This window comes from Excalfactoria chinensis, chromosome 1 (genome assembly GCF_039878825.1).
Source record: "Excalfactoria chinensis isolate bCotChi1 chromosome 1, bCotChi1.hap2, whole genome shotgun sequence".
Taxonomy (NCBI): Eukaryota; Metazoa; Chordata; class Aves; order Galliformes; family Phasianidae; genus Excalfactoria; species Excalfactoria chinensis.
Genome location: NC_092825.1, coordinates 9492725 through 9515369, shown reverse-complemented (window position 1 = coordinate 9515369; position 22645 = coordinate 9492725). Strand labels below are relative to the sequence as shown.

At 36.9% G+C, this 22645-nt stretch overlaps 1 protein-coding gene across 2 annotated transcripts in view; it reads right to left on the bottom strand.

Moving 5' to 3' along the window:
* Positions 1-21124, bottom strand: part of HGF (hepatocyte growth factor) — a 61177-nt gene extending 40053 nt beyond the window's left edge. For both annotated transcript variants that reach the window (XM_072342554.1, XM_072342555.1), the window contains exons 1-4: positions 20885-21124; positions 9084-9249; positions 4993-5105; positions 4229-4343 (exon numbers count right to left, since the gene is read on the bottom strand). In XM_072342554.1, coding sequence (XP_072198655.1) covers positions 4229-4343; positions 4993-5105; positions 9084-9249; positions 20885-20960 — 470 coding nt within the window. In that variant the 5' untranslated portion in view covers positions 20961-21124. The remainder of the gene's footprint in view (positions 1-4228; positions 4344-4992; positions 5106-9083; positions 9250-20884) is intronic.
* Between the last annotated feature and the right edge of the window lie 1521 nt (positions 21125-22645).

Below are 22645 nucleotides of genomic sequence, written 5' to 3'. Positions count from 1 at the left end.
ATGTAAGACCTGCTGTTCATGTACACTGTGTGCACATGTAGCAGACTCAGCCCAGCTGGGCTTGGTGCACACTTACACACAGAAGTTCCATACCTGGTCAGGCAGCAGCTGGAATTGAGCACCACATGAACATGGCTGAGCAGTGTGTCACACCATGCCAAGATGCTTTCACTAACTGAAGCCATGCCTGCTTTTTGTTCCAGAACCAGAAAATGCCCCAGATCCCTCTTTCAGTGTCTTGCTGCATGTTTTGACACAAGTCCCACTGATGTCACCATAGGATCTGCTACATAAAGACCCCATTAGTCAGTGTTATTGCACAAACTGGGTCATTTAGGAGCTACAAAATTTTCTCACCATTTCACTGTATTTTCTTCTTTTGGTATAAAGGCCTGTTAAATAACAATAGTCTTATTCCTTTACAATAGAGGATTTCAGGGCAATCTTAAGGACTTCGGCTTTTCTAAGAAAAATGTATGCTGCTATTGTATTTTTGGCCTGACAGATATTTTCAGTATGATACTTCCCTGTTGATTCCCAGCCCAACAAATATGAAGTCTCCAGGATCAAGCTTTTGTCTTCTTACTGTCTCTAACGTTATGTGTTCTAGAGACAAAAAAAGCTAACACCATGGTAAGGAACCCAACCTAAGATCTCATCACTGCACAGCCTGCACAATGCAGACAAACCCAGTGTTCCTTCACTGTCAGATTCATTGCAGTGTAGCGCTAAATTCTATAGTTTAAAAAAAACAAACACATTCTGGATCAGAAAAAAGTTTGCAATTTAGCTTAACTGTTAACATTTAGTTTAATTTCTGTGATTTCTAACATTTGTTCCATTTTTTCCTCAATACACTTAAATTGTAGGAAGACTACAAACAAAACACAGTTTTTATTCTGAAAATATCCAGCACTTTTTAACAAACTTTTTTTAAAAATTATCTTATTTTTTGGCTTCTTTTTTTATTATTTTTAGTCATCAAGGGAATTCAAGAATATCTATATTTTTAAAGAAAAAAATGCTTTAAAAATTAATCTAACTTCCTTTGAACAAATGTAGATACTTGAGCTCAGGAATTTGAATGGAGCACCAGGGACAGTATACACAAACTGTGTGCCCCCGGTGGCGCACGGTGTTAGAACTGCCGCTTGCAACACCAGAGGGCCCGGGTTCGAATCCCCCCTGTGGCGCAAGGGGTAAAACTGCCGCTCTGCTACACTAGAGGGCTCAAATCCCGGGAGTTGGACTCGATGATCTCTAAGGTCCCTTCCAACTCGCACGATACTATGATATGATAAACACTGATTTAGTTAATATACAAAAGCAAATGAGAAATATATGTTCTCTATTGTCATATGCCATGCTATGAATGAATAAATAAATATATAAAAGCAGACAAACAGAAAATTCCAACAATTCCAAAGCAACATTTCAATCATGTTTTATTCTAGTTAATGTAATCTTTGAATTAACTGAGGTGGAAAATACCTCTGTTAATCACACTGTGGTTCTAGTCAAGGCAATATGGAAGTAGTACTTAAAAGTGCTTTTATCATTTTTGATGCTGGAAGACAATGACTGCTACTTATTAAACTTTTGCTTCCGTTTTCCCTCTGTAGTCTTGCAACTCTCAAAAAATGTTAAGTAAAGACAATCCTGGACAACTGTTTTTGATGATGTGTTACAGCCTGTGTATGTTTTCATGGGATATGTCAATGCAGTTTAGAAAAAAATATTTAATTTTCCTTCTGGAAAACGTTTCAGCTTAAAAAATGATAAACATTAGAAAATATCAGCATCTCATATGATGTCAGATTTACTGTTAAAACATCAAAACAAATGTTAGAAGATAGCATTAAAAAGCTAAGATGTGTCACACGGATAACTGGTATCAACAGGTATGGAAACAATATTCTTGAGGAAGGAAGAGATAAGACATATTAAGGGCTCACCCAGAATTATCCAATAGAGCCACTTTTAAATTTGTATACTTGTTAAGTTCAACTATATTAGCCAAGGAAAAAGAAAACAGAGCCAGAAGATGAGGCCAGCAAGAGTAATAGTAAAAGCAGATTTAACCACAGCTAAAGCAGCTGGAAACTAGCAAAATGTGAAGTGCTAATCTAGTCTCAGACCTTTTCTCTTTGACTCTTTTTATATTGGCTTTAGCCAATTTTATATGGATTTAGCCATTTAGGTAATAAATGTTTAAGAAACAAAAATTTTAAGAGAGAGTTTTGTAATCTGTGCTAAGATAGGAACTAAAATATTCTGATCCTGATTTCAGTGAGGAGCGTTACCAGAAGAAAAAATAATTAAAGGTATCATTAGTTAAATTTAAACACAAGTTTAAAGCTTGAAGCTATTTCAACTTTTGCTGGAAAGATCAAGAAAAAAAAAAAAATCAGTAAAATATATTTCTCCCTTGAATATGAAAAAATATATTTATTTTCTAACTGGCAGTTTGTGATAATAAGATGTTGAGAAAAACTGACCTAAAAATCTAAGCGTTTCATAATAATAAGTTCCAAACACACCACTACTGTCTGCTTCTTCCCATCTCCCTCATGTCTCTGATGATGAAATCATATTTTCTGATGTTGAAAAACAAAATTAGCAAGCAGCCACCTCATTTATCCAGTGACCTTTTAAAAATTAAACTTATTGCACAAGAGAGGAGAAAAGTCATTCTCATAAAATTCATCACAGAAGAGTGGCTGTCCAACTGTACTATATAGAGCCATGTTTGCTATGTATTAAAATGTAATTTAGTGACATATTTCTTTATTTCATTATGTAGTCACAAGTATATTAAATGAAATTAATGCTTATCTCTGCTTATTCCATGATTACTGAGAATTGTTTCACTTCTAAAAGAAGAATATTGTATACTTCATAGTGTTGAGTCTTGAGAGGTCATTGTCGTGTGAGCTGATGGCATTTATCATATGTTCACAATTAAGCATGGTCTGGTCCGACACTAAAAATCAGACACATTACCATCTATATTGTAAGCAATCAAGTCCAGTCAAATTCAAGCCTGAGGCTCAGCTCTGTGACACATTGTAAGAGGAAAGATCCCAAGTATCCTTTGCCCTTTAAAGTTGTTCCAAGTTCTCGTCTTGCACTCTAGATAGATTTGGTCAGGACAGGACTGTGCAGTACACAGCCCAGATCCTCATTAGCAGTCTCCAGCTTGGCTCTTGCTAGGCAAAGTTCTGATGTTGGGAGAAGAGATCAAAAGTCAGCAATGTGAATGGGAAACTATCGGGTGAGAGAAAACATCTTTTTTTGCCACTGTAGGGTTTATCATTGAAATGGATGAAAAGAGTCAAACAGAAACAGACAAAAAGTATACAAGTGCCTCCGTTGTTTTGTTTTTTGTTTCTTTTTTTTTTTGCTAGTTTCCAGCAACTTTTGCTGTGGTTCCATCTGCTTTTATCATTACTCTTCCTGGCATCAGGTTTTTTTGTTTTCTTCTCTTTTCTTTACCTAATGTAGTTGGAATGGGGCTATTCTCAGGGTGTAGATATGTTTTCACTTCCTCACAATACCAGATCTTAAACTCAAAAGTTTAACTGCATCAGTCTTTAGTTATTGCTTGTACAATCTGAAGGAAAGGATTTAAATCATCTGCTCAGTCCTTTCATGTATTTATTGCCTGGTCTAAGTGCTTTGTGGAGTTTAATATATTCTACAAATAGAACAGAATAAATAGTAACTATACGAAATGTGGTAACAATAATTATACACTGATCAAATAGGTGGGCTGATATTCTTACCATTCTTCATTTCCTATGCTATATTTTTTTAAATTACCCATTTCCTAGGAGTCCATTAGAAAACTGATAAACTTCCAGACTCCAGGCTGAAGTAAAGCAGCTGTTTTGCTACTGCCAGGAGCTAAGAGATCAAAAGGAAATAAACAGCTGAAAAATCCAGTGCAGGAGAGGAAGGGATCCAGACAAACAATCTGGTATTGGAGAGAACTCTTTGGAGAAAGTTTGAGAAGTTCTGTTTTGTTTTTTGGGTTTTTTGTTTGTTTGTTTGTTTTTTCTGGAACCTGGAGAATGGCATCTCTTGGGGAAAGGCAAGAATACTCCTAAGAGATTTTGTTGTTTAAGGTCATCATTCTCATAAATTCTGTGTCTGCTAATAAGTCAAGCTGTGCTTTGTGGAATCTGTCTGAGCATTATTCCCACTGTCTCTGCTCCTGAACTCTTACCTGTGCTCATGGGGGATCATTGAATTCCAGGCCTGACACTGAATACCACTTTTGGTAATAGATATTGTTCCTTTGTACTCAGCTCCTTTTCCAATTATACAGTTTCTGACATAATCTATTGAAAGAAAAGGAAAGTAAATTAGGACCTTCATTAAACACTTTCCCAGCGTATCTAAAAATAAAGCTCATAATCAGCTTTCACATAAAAAGAATACATTTTTAATAAACTTAAGAGGCATGATTATTCAAAACATACTTTTGTTGTCCACATACATTCTTGTTTTCTTTTTAAATTTGTAAATACTAACTTGACAAAGTCGTTACTGAAAATATTACCAAAGTGCCTGACTGACAAAAGTCCATAACTTGAGACTTAACACCTCCACTCATTAATAAATAATAAATAAAAACAATAACAATTGAATAACAACTCAATAATTGTAAGTCATATAACTGGTATTCTATGTAGTAAGCTGATGTAGACTATTACGTGGGATATTAAGCAAATATGTAGATTGGAAAGCTGAGCAGCAACAAGTATGCAAACATCACTGCCCTTGATAACAGAAGGGAAAAAAAAAAAAAAAAAAAAAAAGGAAAAAAAATGGTGAAAAAAAAAATTGCAAATAAAAATGTAAGATGTTCAGAATGCATATAACCACCTTATGTCCAAAAAACATATACACCCAAAAAGTCACTGACTGACCTCAGCTTTTATCCCCCATCCTTAGTTGGAAAAATAAATAATTAAATAATTCAGTTACCCTTCTTTTCAAACAGATCAAATGCATGGTCTTGCTTCTTTCTCACACCATTTGTCAAGCTGTTGAAGGATAACCAATGGCACCGTTTTGTAACTCTGTCATAAGCAAAGGCCCTGCAAAGAAAATCTGGATGAGAAAAAAAATCTCTGTGTGGTTTATAATAATGACACATGGCTTGCCAAGGAGCATGCAATGACTGCAATGACATCAGATTTATTTTTACTGGGAAAGTCAGAGAAACAGCCCAAATTACTATTTAAACCCACAACTGTGTTGACAAGAACAAAGAAACAAAGAAATTAAATTTATGTGGCCATTACATTAAGTACTAGCTTGGTTGTTCACACTAATCTAAGAGTTCCCTTGTTGTTAAAGATCTTTGTTTTAAAAGTAAGATAAATGTGACTGAGTCAGTATTTGTGTCCTTAGTTGCATTGCTTTCTGGGAAGGAAAAAAGTAAAATAAAAATGGAAGACTAAAACATCCCTGGTTTTCTTTAAAATATGCACGTGAAATCTCACACAAATAGCACAGTCGTAGCTTGAGGAAAATTCAAGCACAAGATCTGTTTCTTGTCCAGAACAACAGAACTATTTGAAAATAAGATTATTATTTTTTATTTTTACAAATAATATGAACTGTGATAGTGTAGCAAACTTTGTCCTTGCTTTGCTTCTATTTTTTCTTCTCTTTCTTTTTTTTTTTTTTTTTTTTTTTTAATTTTATTATTATTTTTAACTTTTTTTTTCAAGGATAGAGTACAAAGTGTGCTGAACTGAGCAGAATTGGGAGTCAAAGGGTGGGGGAGAGGGGGAGCAAAAAATAACAACAACAACAAAAAAACAACCAGAAATTAGAATAGTAAGACCACTTTTTTTCTATCTATCTATCTATCTATCTATCTATCTATCTATCTATCTATCTATCTATCATTATTATTTACCAATATATAGAGTTTTTCTCTCAACAGTATTTTGAAAGGAATTTTCTTAACTGTAGGTAAAATATTTAGAAGGTTTTTAAAGATGGATTGACTGGAGGAGGGCAACATTTATTGCAATTAACAATCAACCAAAGAAAAAGAAGTAAAAGAACTAAAGAATTTTTTTCCCTGTAATTTTTCAGTAGAAAAAAAAGTAACAAATCACTCATATGACACTACTGGCTATAAACCACAACAAAAAGTCTGTACTAGCCATCAGTAATCCTAAATATTCTCAGCTATTTTCTTCTGATCTGAGAAGGCACTTTAACACTACCTGATAGTATGCAAAAGACGTTGATTCTTACACTTTATCCTTACTTTGTCTGTGCACTGCATCTCCAACTTATAGCTCCTGATTTCCTTTTAATTCTCCTCTTGCCACACAAGTTTTTCTGTGTGAGATCTTGCTGGCTTTAGTTTAAAATATTACAAGATCCTATCCAACCTCCCCTCTTTCAAACATCCTCTTCATTATCTTTTCCATCACCAAACAGATTTTTCATCCAACTGCTCTCTCTACTCTGTTGACTCCAAATGTTTCCAACCTGCTAACCTTCATCCTTCTGCCTTTGTTCAGCCTTCTGTTCTCTCCTGGCTAGTTCTCAAATATGAGCATATCCAAGTGCCTTCAACTCCATCTTCACAAAAATAACCTTGACCTTTCCTGCCTTTCCAACCACATACTCCATTCCCCTCCTCCCTTTTAAAGTGGGAATGCAAAATGCACTGTTTACAAACACTTCTTTCATTTTTTGCCTTTCTGTTGCCTTTTGGTTTCCTTTCAGCTTGGCTTCATCTACTTTTGCACATCAAAGTTTCTACCACTGTTTTCTCAGACACAAATCCTGCGGATTTTTACAGTTCCGAAGTCAACATATTTAGGCAAATTCTCGGACTTTTTCTACTGATACTACTGATCACATTTTTTGTTATTGCTATGTGTACTGAAATAATCAGTACAATTTCTGATCAGATACTGGAATCTTGTGGTCTAGAATGTAATCTCTTGCTGTCTAAATATGAAATTTAAAGACAAAACAGAAGGTGAGAAGACAACAGTGTTGTAGTAAGACTATCAGAGCTATGTAAGTAAGGAAGTGACAACACAAGTGCAGTTATTTAAGTGATGGAGAAGTACTGTCTGGATCAGTACTATCACTCGAATGAAGTCAGGAAAATGTCAATAAATGCAGGTATATAGAATCAAATATATAAAAAGTAATTTTATGTCTTTTTTTTTTTTTTTTTTTTTTTTTTTTTTTTTATGTTCCCACAGATACCAGTAAGCTAGTAATTACAAGTTTTTTTTTTTTAATGAGAACACATGTCAAACATATGTTTATAGTAGCATCAAAGAATCATGCACACTATAACAAGACTCATCTGATACTAAATGGAAATCCCAAGAATGTTCCCAGTTACGGAGAATATTTCTTTCTGCATAGTGATAGCACAGAGTAGTCAACTACACCTCTGTTGCTAGCTTTGCTTCTGAACAAGTGCAGGGAAAATTGTGTAATTCAGAGCATGAGGAGACAGATCTATAATTATTTTTCATCTTCAGTTCAAAAGAGCTATGTGACTGATTGCGATACTGCTATCTCTGAGTACTATTCTTCCAAGCTCTTTTCCCAAGGTCCCTTGTGGTTTCTCTTTATTCTTTTATTGACTGATTATGGCAGAGTTTGCCCCTTAATGAATCTGTCAGGCAGTGGCAGGGACTGACTGTCCCAATAGAAAAAAATCTTCAAAAATGAAAAAGTAATGAAAAAGCATACATGTTTTGCATTATTATTCATATAAAGTAGAATTACTGAATATATTAACCTACTTATTTTCAGAACAAATAAATGTACTAATCAGAGCAGATACAACCAGAAAAAGTTTGAAACAATTTTCTTGAGCAGATGTTGGAATACAGAATTGTTGTTTGCATGGCATTATTCAGAATTTTTTATACTGTGAAATCTAATTTTAAAATACTTCTTGCTGCTGAACATCAGAACTTAAGGTTCTCTTGTTCACTGAGTACAACCTGATTCAATTGGCAGTGCTGTCAGTGGAAGGTCTGCCAGTAGGAAAAAGATTCAGATGTACCATGTGAAAAATATTAGTGTCTGGAAAATATTTTTAACAAAAAATTGTAAACTCTGCTTATTTTTTACATATGTAAATAGGCAAAGTCTGAAATAATACAAAATAGATCTCACAGCATTGGAAGTAAAAGCTTGAAGAAGGATCAAAGAGCTTTCATTATCAGTTTGATCTAGCTTCAATTTTAGCAAGAGTACATTTTCTTATATTTTAAGATAAAGCTGACATTTAGCTCACTAGTACAGGAGCCATTCATTGTCTCCAAGATTCTCCAGTGTTCATGTTATTCATCTATTGGTAATGGTCTAGACAAAGAGAGGCCAAGGGGACAATTCAAGTCTAATACACTGAAAAATAACAGCAACATGTTCCAAAAAATAGTAGAGAATAGAGAATACGTATTAGGCAGATAAGCAATCAGCTGTATTATGTGCTTGAAAGAAACAGCAGATGCTGTAGAATAGCTATCATGTATTTATAATGACTATGTAGCTGAGAAGGTTTGATTCCATTGTATCAGGTTCACAGTACTTGCCAGCAAAGTTTAGCAGTCCATGTATCTGTGCTCCATGTGTGAAGTTCCCATTGACTTCAGTGGGAGTAATGTGTAAAGAATGAAGACAGAATATGGTCTGAAGTGGTGCTGAAGTACTGCAGCTGTGATGTGTGACAATATCCATTTTGTAAGAGATATAAAAATCCCAGAAACGTTCACTCAACGCTACAGTGCAGCACAAGACATCCACAACTTAACATCCATACATTTTTTCAGCAATATTATGGGTAGGATTATAGATTGAACAAGCTAGGACAGAACAGCTTTAGAAAGGGCTGATATTCTCTGGGCAGGTAGAACAATGCCAATATTTTATTTTTTTTTTAAAGTGCAAACTTTAAGTTGTCCTCAGTACAAGCCACAGCTGGTGAAAATTACAGTAAGATGCTCTGCCAAAGAGCATTATGTAAGAATATGTTAGGAAAAATGTAATAGCAATAGAGATACATTACTTACTTGCAAGTGAATGAAAGGCCTTTGTTCCTGCTGCATCTCTTGGCACACTGCTCAGTGGTATTTAACAGCTTGGTTTTAACTTCCAGTGTTTTGTTTACTTTGATGAGCATCAACTCGCCTGTTTTTTTATAGTCATGAAGAGGATTTCTCCTTTTTCCTTTACCTTCTAAGAAAGAAGCACAGAAGAAAAAAGGTTCAAGTAGATACACGAGAATGGTGATCTCCATTCCTAAAAGCTGGTGTGGAAGAAAAAGCAGAAAAACTCAGTTCAAATTAAGGATTGAATGATAGTCAAAAAAGGTGGGAGAAAAGTTTTTCATCTGAGTATTTTTTTTCAGAACTCCTGAGATATGCCTGTTTTGCATCTTGAAAACTCTATCGTAAATATTTCCATGAAAAACTGAAGTGACAAAGTTAAACAATAGTCTTCCCTTGATGGATAGAGGAGAATTAAAATCAGAATGAGAAGGATATAAATATTGCAGAGAATCACAATATGAACCTGATAAACTGTTTTAAAACAGCAAACTTTTTAATCACAAGTTAATAACAGATTTTGAGCCTAGAAGTAATACAAAATAGTTACTTGTGCTATTTGTTATTCCAGCGAAAATTCACTGTATTGTTTTGGGTTTAGAAGTCAATGAAAGAGAACTGTTAGCCTACGGAAAAGAGGAGGGGAGATGTAAGCCAGAGTATGTAAACAGTTCACACTTTGGAAAGATTTCCACTAAAAGTTCTGTTTCTATTACTCTGTTGAAAGACCCAAGGAAAGATGTTTAAAATAGAGAAGATTGTCTAGAGAAGTATGGTTAAAGTGCAAGAGGAAATGTCTTTGTGCTTTACAAGGAAAAAAAGCACAAATTTTCTAAAAATATATACATTTTATATGTATGCACATATTTGTTTTTCTTATAGAAAGCAGTCTGCCTCCATAGGCTGCTCCATTATCAGTGAAGGTAGATGAGTACCTTTGGAGAGTTTCTCATAACTCTAAGGCACACAAGTAACACAGGAAGGATAAATTGCCCCTTTGATCTGTTTCTCCATTTTCACCATATCCAAAATGATCCTTTTAGATTAGATGGTTTGTGTGTGTGGAGGGGGGGGAGGGCGGGAGGAATGGAGAGAGGGAATAAGTGAATTTCTTAATGACCTAGATAGTAGTATTTTTCATAACATATAGGTAATTTGTCATACAGGTGAAAAGTGCACATAGATAGCACATTTTTCATTTGGCACACTCTGCACTGAATTTCAGAATAACTCCATGAAGTGTAAAGCTCCAATAGCTGAGGTTCCCATGACTCTAAGTTACTGACAGCTGCACATACTGTTGAAGAAGCGTGTTTCTTTCACAGAACTTCCATTCAGATTGTTAAGGGATCACATTTTTACTGGAATGAGTTAAACTGTACCTCTCAGTGGTGAGTTAGCCCTAAGACACCTAAAAATAGAACAGATATTTAAAGTAGAATCAATCAAGGTTCAGTTATTAAGAGACAAAGTGAGAAAGAGAAGATCAAAGTAAAATAATATCACTGCTGCAATGTATCTATAAAAAATTCCTCATCCATTTTCCTCTTCTTTTAAAACTGCTGAAGGTGAGCAATGCTATTCCCCTGTACCTAATAGACTATAATTTTAATTCCAAACACAAGTATTTTCAGAAAACAAATTTCCCTCCAAATAACAGAATCATAGTACATCTCGGGCCAAAAGGGACTTTAAAGATCATCCAGTTCCAAGCCTCTTGCCATGGACTGAGTTGCCTCCTGTTAGATCAGACTGCCCTGGGCCTCATCCAAACCTGACCTTCAGGGACAGGGCATCCACAACTTCTCTAAGCAACCTGTTTCAGTACCTATTATTTTTACAGGAGGAAGTTTTTGTTGAAAAGTTCAAATGTTAACAATTTTGGTACTGTGTCTGGGATCCATGTCAGTTATCATAAGCATTTTCATTCTTGAATTTGCACAACACATATATTTCCCAAATGACTCATGATGCTTAGAGAAATGTTATGATAGGGCTCTGACTTTAAGTATTAGCATTGTTACTGGAAACTATTTTGTCTGCACTGAAGCTGCTTGCTTTTATTTTTATTATTTTAATGTACCTATGAAAGAGCCAAAGTGCTGTAATAAGAATTGCATCTGTTCTTTAAGACAACCACAGAAAAACAAGGCTACCATTAAGCTTTTGTGGTAAATGTCTCAATCTATTTTCTTACAAAATGTTGTTATATTGTCTCAGCCAAGATTTTTATGTCAAGTGAAGGTAAGAATTTGTACGGAAATATCAAAGTATTTTCTTTTAGTTCCCGATGCTATCATTTCCCATCTACTTGTAAGTGTAATTATCTTTATTCCCTATGATAACAGCTTTTCAAACTCACCAGCTAGCATGCAAAAATAGGAACATCAACCAAAGGAAAAAAATCAAGAAATTCTTTTCTGCTATACAGTTCACAGTAAAGCTTTTATTTTTTTTCTTCCCTGAGCAGTTGTCTAAAGAGGATTATGGGTTTGAACTTGCATTTAGCAATTCATAACAGCCTGATTTACTTTAGCTTTCAAACAACATTCAATGACTTTGCCTATAATCCAAAAGGCGAAGTGCCAAATACATGGTGTGACTCTGTTAGAACCATCTGAATAATGCAAAGCATTAATTTTACAACTCTAACAGCAACAACAAAACAAAAAAATGTTTTTTATTGGTTCAGACCAGGTCCTTTAATTCTTAAGATCTCAAATAGAATTATGTCCCATTAATGTTCTACATTAAAGGATACTGTGCAATATTGTCTATATAGTTCTTCTAATTAGTGATGGACATTTAATTCAGCTTCTTAAACTTTGATTATTCATTACTTTGTGGGCCAGGCCTTCTGATGCTTCTTGTATTTGTATGCATACTAGTAAAGAAGTATGACATTCCACTTAAATTTGAAAATAATAACAGCTAATTCAAGCATAAAAGAATATACTCAAATACAAACCAAGATTTTTTTTTTTATTTTTTTTTTCCCCTCAACAGAAACAACCCCTAACTGAATATATTTATTCGACTGACTCAAAGTATTACTGAAAAAGGTGAGGGCAATGCAATGCTTCTTTCTTCCTCTTAACATGATAGAAACCATGGTCAGACAGAAAAAATCAGAGCTCAGCCAGTGTACAGGGAAATGGAAACTACCATAGCGACTCTAGTAGGATGCTTTAGTGGGTGAGTATGTTGTCATCCCATTTAGGATCTCCACAATTTTCCCACTGGAGCATTTACCACTATCCAAAACTGTGTAAAGTATTCACTTTAAAATAAATATTTTTCACAATGAAAGACATGTAAGCTACAAGAAAAAAACAAACAAACAAAAAAAAAACAACTTAGGTTCTCTTACTACGTTTTCTATATGAAGTTTCTGTATAGTCTTCTAAGATATGGAGTATCAAGTGAGTTTACACAGCTGGGGGAAAATATTTCAAAAAATGACTTCTCTTAGAGTAGTTTCGGTCTATGCCAAATAGGTAAACAGAGATAAAGAAAACAATCATTTTGCAGCACTACTTAGAAGACCCATTAGGTGGTTGTCACACCTGTATTCTATAACCTATTTAACCATTATGCATTGGACTAGTTAACCATAATGACTGGTCTAGTGGGAAAATTGCAGCAGAATCATATTATTTATCTTATTATTTATTTATTTATTTATTTATTTTGTCTCTGTTTCCACACCAAAAAGATATTTGTATTCAAAGTATCATCATACCACCACCATACCCAATCCTGAAACTATGTCAGTAAGTTTCACACGTCAGTCAAAAATATTACACTTAGTAGAAAACAGTAAGTCTGATAGTAAGCTACAAGACAGCCAGGAAGTTTAGGTTGAATTTAGTTGCATTCCACTTAGAGCTCAAATACTTTAGCAAGTCAAGACTCTCAGATTTTAGTCTGACCACAAAAAGGATTTGTTTTCCCATTTGTTTCATAGTAAAAAACTAATATCACCCAAATTATACCAACGTTGTCACAATCAAGAGCATCTAAGATATCAAAAGGCCTAAAGATTACTTTTGCACATTATATTGAGATCAAAATACTACTTGTATTGTCTACAGGAAAATTTTACTGTCAAATTATCTGATATTATCCACTTCATTGGTAATTGCTTTCTCTTTCCTCCACCAGTCCAACTTTTTAAAATGCACTTGTATATTAAGGCTTAAGTGTTATAGTCTTACAAAGCACTGGAACATACTTCTTTCTCCTTTGAAAAATCTTCATTTTTGTGGACATGTCATAGACTACACAAAGCTTTTATTAATCAAGTCTAGTGATGCATTCAACATGTCAGCTTTCAAGGTTCCAAGTCTCACTCTAATGTATGCAATAGTTTGGGTTTTATTAAAGAACCACATCATGGAGACTTGTAATAATGTGAGATGTCTCATTCCTTTCTACTTTTGCATCCTACTTCACTAACTAGAACAAACACATAATGCCTCAAGACCAAATTTTCTAAATTAGAAGATAAATAAATTTAAATTCAAGGTTTATGTTTGAATCAAGATCCTTAAAGAAATCTTGTTTTTGTAAGGAGCTTTATTTCCTTATTTTTCTTGTATACACTTGTAGACCTGGATTATATGTTTCAGAACTTCAGCAATTTTCCAAGTGGTTATTTGTTTTCTTGTGTTAAACTTTCAACTGGCTAGGATAATGAGAAATGTTTCTTCTATTATGATAGCTACTGATGTAAGTAAGTTGGATGAAAATTTGCATTTGGTAGATGGAAAAAGATGTTTACAATTTTTAGTTATGAAGAAAATAACATTCCCATAGTAGTACCACTAGTCATTATTCATGTTGGATGTTTGTTGGATGTCAGAAATAAACTAAATCCTTGAGGAAAAGAAGAATCAAGAAAAGGAAGATACCTTAATGTCTAAATTTAAGGAATCATTTGCAGTCCTCCCAAATAGTACAATAAAATGCAAAATAAGATGACACTGGGTAGAAAAACTGAAAAGAGGTTATTTGTCCATATACTGTGCATAAAACTGAGAGAGATTTAAGATTTGAAACATATTTGAATACTGACCCCTGAGAGACACCACTTGTAATTGGTCACCAGCTGGACTTAACTCCATTAACCACTACCTGCTGGGCATGGCCCTCTAGCCAGTTCCTTACCCAAAGAAGGGCATACCTGTCCAGACCACGGGCAGCCAGTTTTCCCAGGAGAATACTGTGAGAGAGAGTATCAAAGGCTTTGATGAAGTCTAGGTAGATTAAGTCAACAGCTTTTACCTCATCTACAGTCTGGTCACCCAGCCATAGAAGGAGATGAGGTGGGTCAAGCATGACCTGCCTTTCACAAACCCATGCTGTCAGGGCCTGATCCCCTGGACGTCACACACATATGAGAGACCGCATCTCTCTCATCAGACCTGATGAGGTCTCTCATCTGTGATGCCCATGCATCATATGAGAGACCTTCAGGAAAAAGGCATAAGAAACTTAACTTCATCTGAAATAAAAGGAAGAACAGTTCAACACCGTAAATATCTCCAGTATTTTTTAACAAGAAACACTATACTTAAAAAAAACAACAATGTTATCCTCAAGAAAATATATTCATAACTATGTATCTGAAAGGGGGGAAGAAAAAAAACAGCAAATTTTAGAACTTGGTGAAGTGTACAAAGACAATTATGCAAAATGATGGATTATCTCAATATCTTTTTTTTTTTTTTTTTTTTTTTTTAAAGAGATAGCAAACCTAAATCTTATCTCAGTGTAAATAGTGAAAATGTAATATAGGAGTAAAAGATAAAGCTTAATTATAAGCATAGAAGTGCACTTGGCAAACCTTGTGTAGAAGCAAAAAATCATTGAGTATAAAACAGGAGTTCTCAGCATGTTGTGAGGTCTTTAGCTTGTCTATAAAATATGATTTGTGAAAAATTTTGAATTAAATTCAACAGTATATCTTCAGGGTAATGCTTTTCAAAGGATATAAAGTATCACGGGTCAATTGTGTATTGATACAGGCTCCAGTACAATACCGTAAATATACCAACTTCATTAAGAGAAAATGAACTTGAAAATGGGTGTCACAAGATGGTTTCAGATATGATATGCTAACAGTGATTTATTATATAAAAGTATGGTCACTGTAAAAACTGATAAAATAAATAAATAAATGGTGAACGTTGATATCAACATCATTTACTGGGTAATGAAATAATTGATATCTATGAGAATAGTTAGGAAGCAGTTTTTTAAACAAATTCACTCAAGACAGTTCTCTCTCTTAAATCAAGTCTAGAAGAGTCAGTTAGATAATGTGAATTAATACTCATAATTTTAACTTACTTTTAACTTAGTTTCAACTTGCTTTCATTTATTTTGACTTCTCCTTAAGCATGTTTCAGTATCAGAAATGTCCAGTATCCTGTCTAGAATGCAAAAAGTGAACATCTTTTCCAAATGAAAAGTCATTTGGAAGGAAGGAAGGAATAGAAAGGAAAGATAGAGAGACAGAAAGGAAGCAAGAAAGAAAGAGAGGAAGAAAAGAATGCAAGCAAGGAACCAAGAGAGAACGAGAAAGGAATGAAGGAAAGAAAAAAATGCAAGAGAGAAAGAAAAAGAAGAAGGAAAGAAAGAAGGAAAGTCATAATGAAAAACTGAAACAACTCTGAAATGTGCCCAAGAAAATAACTTTTTATACTGAATAGATTTAGAAACCAGATTAGGTTTAATGTGGTTATTTATGTAAAACAATAATTTGGCATGAAAAAGTTTATCAACCATACCCATAAGAACTGCAGTCAGCTATACAGATGGAATGTCACCAAAATAAAACCAGCTGTCCAAAGAGTCATCTCTTGCTTGTCACAATTAAATTGTTTCTCGGAAAGGTATCTGGAGGATCATGTGATTATTCTTCCGAATTTATTTTCTTGGCAAAAGAGCCATCACAGAAAAAAATATCTGCAATTTTTAGAAAGCAGTTTGCAATACATAATATAGGGATAATTTTTTCCTTATTTTTATATTGGCTTTCAGTCTAGCTGTTGAGCAGATTCAGGAAATGTAAAGAATATATTTCTTTTTGGCTTTATGTTGCATATTACCACTCAGTCACACACCCACACACACATACACACCCATGCATACATATCCTTCATTAGCAACTGCAAAGATTGTCATTTTCTTTGGAGCCCAACTTCAAGTTTTTGCAAAGTCCATCCTTTGTAACTCTCCTATAGTCAGCATGAAAACTCAAGAAACAAAGGATAACGCTAACAACTGATAGCATGTTCTATAATTGGATGGTAGATGCAAAAGAACAGCTCTTTCTCTTCCAGGAAAAGGTTATCTGCACAGCAGGATGCTGAGACCCATTGGCAGAAACAAACAGTCTGCAGTTTGTACTCTGACTTGCTGTATCTAACCTCTGGCTAAATTACAGAGAACTTTTTCCCTTGTAAGATTTTTCTTCCTATGCATCTGCAGAATAATTAAATCCCTTCTATTTTGCATTGCATTCCACAATCTTTACAAATATGTGATGCTTTTTTCCAAGGAACCCTGTCCATTGTGTGCTCCATTTGCAATGGGGTCTCAGCTGCACCTTAGTGTGCCAGGGTTTGGAGGGGGGAGTAAAAAGAAAAGCACAAGCAGACAGGACAGCAGTTTAGGCAAAACAAAGATGGACCTGTATGAGGAGTGAAGAGCTTTGCTACATGTTGTATACATAAAAAAAAGTGCTGCTGGCCAAAGCAAGGAGTCATAGGAAGAGTTGGAGCTGATGGGAGATGGATATAGCAGCCAGTCCCACACTGTGCCAGCAGCTCTGAGGACTGCCAGGCATGGCCAGGCACATCAGGCAGCACATGGGTGGAGGCCCACAATTCATTTAGCTCCGTCTCCTGTAGCTAGATTTTGCCAGAACATCTGACTAATCTCGAGCATGTTCCTAGCTCTGCTTCACTGCAACACTGCTTTACGTGTGGGTACTAATCACATACAGGAATAGTTCTACTATCCTCTAATGGGACTGCCAAACAAACAAACAAACAAACAAAGAAAAAAAACAACATAGAAAAGAGATGAAGGAAAATTAAGGATATCCTCACCCCTTCACAATGCTTTGTAGCTCTTTGTAGCTGCCCTAATTTCTAACTGCAGTGTACAAACTTTGCTCACATCTGGAAGATGCCAATGCTACTATTCCAGGTTTCCAAGCAAGTGTGGAAATTTTTCTCATCTTCATGCAGCCTTATATCCTCTATCCTTCTACCCCCCACCTCAAGACTGATGGAAGAAAGTGAAATTCCAGTACTCATTTACTACATGCAATTGCAAAAAGTTCATGGCGACTCTTTCTCCCCTACATAAAGCTTTTACCCATCAGCAGGCCCGGTTATCCTGCTTTAGAAAAGTTTGAAATGCTTAAGTGGCAAACTAATGTTCAGTGTAAAGATCCAAAAGGGAGATATTATGCTCTCTGAGGGAGTCTGTGAATTTCCCTTCCAACCCTGGCCTCAGTTGAAGTATTACAATAATGACAGATGAACTCCTCCAATAAGAGGCTTTCGTTTCTTGACTTCAATGCACAATTTTCCAGAGTTTTATGCAACATTTTAATCTGATGTCTTTCAACTCTAAGTTCGCCTGCTAGGTTGCTTATGAAAATAGCATTAATAGAAACAGAAAATCTGTTAAGCAGGGTAAGAGCGTATTACATACGAGAGCAAAACAAGCAGCCCCTGGCACTGAGCACCAAAAGGATTCCATTAAACAGAAGGAATACAGTCTTCCAACTGGCAGAGTAGCATTTTGCTTTGTTGACAGTATATAGAATAATGACTATCTACAGCTGGGGTGGGGAAGTATAAATCACATTAAACTTTAAAATATATGCAGCTAAGCAGACCACAGGGATACACAACTTTCATATATCGATTATTGGTTTGGGATTTTTTGAAGCAAGTTATTTATAGGAACTAAGTGCAACTCCCACATCTTTGTTAGAAACTTTTCAAATGATCTGAACTACAGAAAGTGCTGAGAAATAATGGTGAAGAAACACTCCAATGCCAGTCTTTTGCAGGAAAAAAAAAAAAAAAAAAAGTCTTTAATTTAGATTAATCTTTAGCATTCCTTCTTCCACAATATACCAATCTAGTTTCATTATACGTGCAGCCTCAGTTTCACTAGATTATCTTCACTAAAGAAATGCTAAGAAAACTGAAGAATGTCAGTGTGATTTTTTTGTTGTTGTTCTGATACAGTTATTAGCTTCATATTAATTTATTTCTGCAAGTGATAGAAACTTACAGGATGTTGACAATGACCAGGAAAGTAGTCTATAGGAATCTTGCATGTTTATCACTTTCACCAATCAGCTTCTTCATATCTACATATAATAAAGAAACTCAAGACTGATGGGATGGACAGCTTGCTTGCATGAAAGTTTCTTCAACCTTCTTTTTATTTATTTATTTTTTTTAATTAATAGAATAAAGTATGGGTATGCATTAGCAAGATACTTCTTATCTATCTATCTATATATTGATTGTTTTCATCACTTAGCTTTTTCATATATAAAAATAATAAATACACAGACATATATTAAGCTTTCTTGAAAACCTTTCAGTAAAAATAATTCAAAACTCTTCTTCCTTACATTGTAAAATCCTGGAACATTTGTTGAGGATCATCTATTTTTACAAACCAAGGTAACTACAATGGCAGTATGTGGTAAGAGTTATCTTTCTTGTCCAGAAAACAAAAAATAGGATTGATTAATATTAGGGTAGGTGGGGGAGGATTGTTAAGGAAGGGAGTTTTGCCAAGAAACTGTCACTATGAAAGTTGGCCAGAGAACAAGTTCTACTCTAAGAAAAATTCTGAAGTTTAGGAAATCTAATTTCCCTCCACATCAGGATGAACCATACACTAAACTGAAGAGTCCATTGGTTAGTGAACAACCATAACCAACCATAAACATTAGTCCACTGATACACATAGTATCAACCTCCCAATCTCTACCATTAGAATATTAGATTGAGCCTAGGAAAATACAGACCTGATTACAGTCAGGCAGAACAAGGACTCTTTCAAGGAAAGTGTCCTAGTCATCAAGGGATTAAGTACAACCTAGCTTCTTATGAACTTGGCTATATACCAGTTTCTGTCTGGTTGGCCAAATGAAGTTACACAAGTCTCTTCTGCTTTTTTTCAAAATCATGAGGTGATGAGTTTCTATCCCAAGTGAGAACTGTTCACCATCAGGTACTCCAAGTTATTGTGAATGTTTCTTGATGCAAATTTCTCTTTCATTTGATAGCAGGGAGCTAGGCCAAATAAATTTTCTGTCTAAAAGGAAAAGTTGTGATGGGTCAGCATTTTCTAGTAAAAAAAACACCACAATATTTCCTCAGAAAATTCCTAACTAGCTCTAGTCATCAAATTTTCTGAAAAGTCACATGTCCATAGAATGGAAATTGCAATGTATGTGGAAAAGGCGTTCAGAAAAATGTAGTAGTATAGTGACTATATCTCTGTTTCACCTGCTTCTACTGCCTACGAAAACAGAGTCAGCATTGAGCAGACTGAACACATAAGCTCTCATGAGATATTCAGCAGCAGACAGAACTGCACTCTTACTATAGGGGAAAAATTACATGTCTATTGCAGATGATGCTACCTTTTTGTTTTATTTTATTTTATTTTAGTTTTTGGTCTTACACACTCAGATCACAAACTCTTCCACTTAAAAATACTATATATATTTTATATAATATATTATATATATTTATATTTATTATTATTATTATTTTACTAGAAAATCTAATCATATCTTGGAAGCCATTGACATCACTTGCCATATCCGATGCTCTCCAGCCTTACCGCTGGACCCAGACACTGCCTGTGCCTGCTCTCTCTCTGCTTACTCCTGGCAGATCCTTTCCTTGAATTCTGGCTGCCTTTTGTTTCTGTCTGTGCAAAGGTCTGACCCAAACAATGTTGGTGGAAGGAAGGAAGGAAAGGTTTGTAGAAACCTTTACAAACTTTCTTCCTCAAGCATCTCCCCAGAGGACCAATAGAAACACAGAGTTAGCTCTCCAGATATCCAGTCCAAGGGGGACACTTCAGGAAAGAAATTCAGCTAAAGAGCTTCCAGCACTTGATTACTTATTGTTTGTTTGTTTCCCCCTCACTCGTCCCCCCCCCCCCCCCCCCCTCCGCTCCTGGATTTCATCGGGAACGTCTAATGAAATTACAAGTACTACAGCCTGGAAACAGCACGTTTGTGCTGCTGAACTCTAGCAAGGGTTTTTCCTTTCAGCAGCATACTATTTTATGCTTTGGGTATTCCTTGTCAGTGTAATTAAATTAGCATTTATCCTAGCACCTGGCAATTACAGGCAGACGTTTCCTCATACTCTGACTACAGGCAACGATAAAACGTCCTCCTCCCGCTCTCTGATCTCTCTGTCCTGAGAGACTCCCGAACGCCCCTCACCGAGTGGGGCGGTGATGGAAGCAGCAACACTTCTACACCACCCAGCTTGTCCCCGCCGAGAGCAGGTTGTCCCGAGACGACCCAGGATGGGCACTGGCACCCAGCACCTCACCCCGAGCCGCGCTCGGTGCTGGTGCAGCGCAGGTAGAGCTGAGGGGCTCCGGGTAGATAGAGGGAGAGAGGGGAACGATGCAGCTGTGAGCTAGCGAGGGGTGGAGGGTGTCTCTAAAGAAGTGATAGAAGAACTAACCTGCCGCAGGGATGGTGATGGGAGGCAGCAGCAGCTGATGGAGCAGCAAGGCTGGCAGGAGCTGGGTAGCCCACATGGTGCTGGCGGCCCCCCCCGGCGGCTGGCGGGGAGGAGATGTCTCCTCGGAAGGACCCTGTGCACAGCCGGTCACTAAAGGAGTCAGAGCGAGCCGAGCTGCTTTTTATTGCGATGATCTAAGTTTGTTGTGTGATTAACTGGAAAGATCTGGGTCCCAACTCCCTCTTACGGTAAGAAACTGTTCAACAACATATCCACTCTGCCTCCTCTCCCCCTCCCCTCCCCGGGAGCTGCCTCCCCACCCGCCCCGCAGACGGCCCAAGGAGAGGGCTCCCACCGCCTTCCTCCTTCCTCCCTCCTCCCCCCACCGCCTCCCTCCCACAGTTCCTCCCGGGGCTCAGGGCCAGTACCGGGCGGGCCAGGTCCCCCACCGCTGTCTCAGGGCTCGTCCCTGCTGCTGCAGAGTCCCTCAGATTTTCACCCTTCTGCATCCTGGCTCGCAGCCCTTTTGCTCTCTCACCTGCGGCCAGAACAAACCTTTCCCTTCCTCTAGACATCTCTCCTTGTGACTTCTCCGTTTCTCCACCTGCCCCTTGACCCTATTCACAGGTAGCATAGAATCATAGAATCACAGAATGGCTTAGGTTGAGAGGAATCTTAAAATATCATCCAGTTCCAAACCTCCAGCCATAGGCAGTGTTGCCACCCCCCCCGATCTGGCTGACCAGGGCTCCATCCAACCTGGCCTTGAACATCTCCAGGGACGGGGAATCCCTGGCTTCTCAAGGCTGTGTCCGCCAGTGCCTCAGCACTCTGAGTAAAAAAAATTCTGCACATATCTAATTTAAATATCCCTTCTTTTTGTTTAAAATTATTCCCCTTCGTCCTATCACTATCTGCCCACGTGAAGAGTTTGTCTCCCTCCTGATTATAAGCTACATTTAAGTACTGGAAGGCTGCATTGAGATCTCTCCTGAGCCTTCTCCATACTGAACAAGCCCAGCTCTCTCAACCTTTATTCATAAAAGTGTTCCAGCCCTCTGATCATCTGCAAGGTCCTCCTCTGGACACACTCCAACATCTCTGCATCCTCCCAGTGCTGGGGGCCCCAGGCCTGGACAGAATATTCCAAGTGGGGCCTCAAAAGGGCAGAGCAGAGGGAGTCAATCAGTTTCCTCACCCTGTTGGCCGCCCTTCATTTAATGCAGTCCATGATACAGCTGGCCTTCCAGGCTGCAAGCGCACACTGCTGTCAAGCACACTTGTATCAAGCTTTTTGTCTGCCAATTTCATCGACGGCTGTTCCAGCAGGACTCTTCCTGCCCCACTGCCAGGGACAGACCACTTAGGAAACTCACCTTTCCTCCTGTGACTCCCCCTGGCCATTGGTCTGGCCTTTCCTTCACCCTCTTTGGCCATCTGTCAAGTGCCACTTCCCCAAAATTGTGGCAACTCAAGAGAATCTAAAGGTCAAGTATCAGCTGTCTGGTGTTCTGTGGTGGCAAACCTCAGTCCATAGCAAGGCTTGTCCTTCCTTCCATCGCAGACAAAATGACTGTAATTCTTCTCTTGCACTTCATTTTAACTTCATGGAAGCAATGGCACTGGTGTTTGTTTAAAGTCATGAGGCTGGCCTTCCGACATGTGGGTGTACAAAAATAAACACTTCAGGAAAAATTTTGCCTTAATTTAAACCATTTCTTTGTCCCATGCACCCACCTACTGTCTATAGCACGAACATGT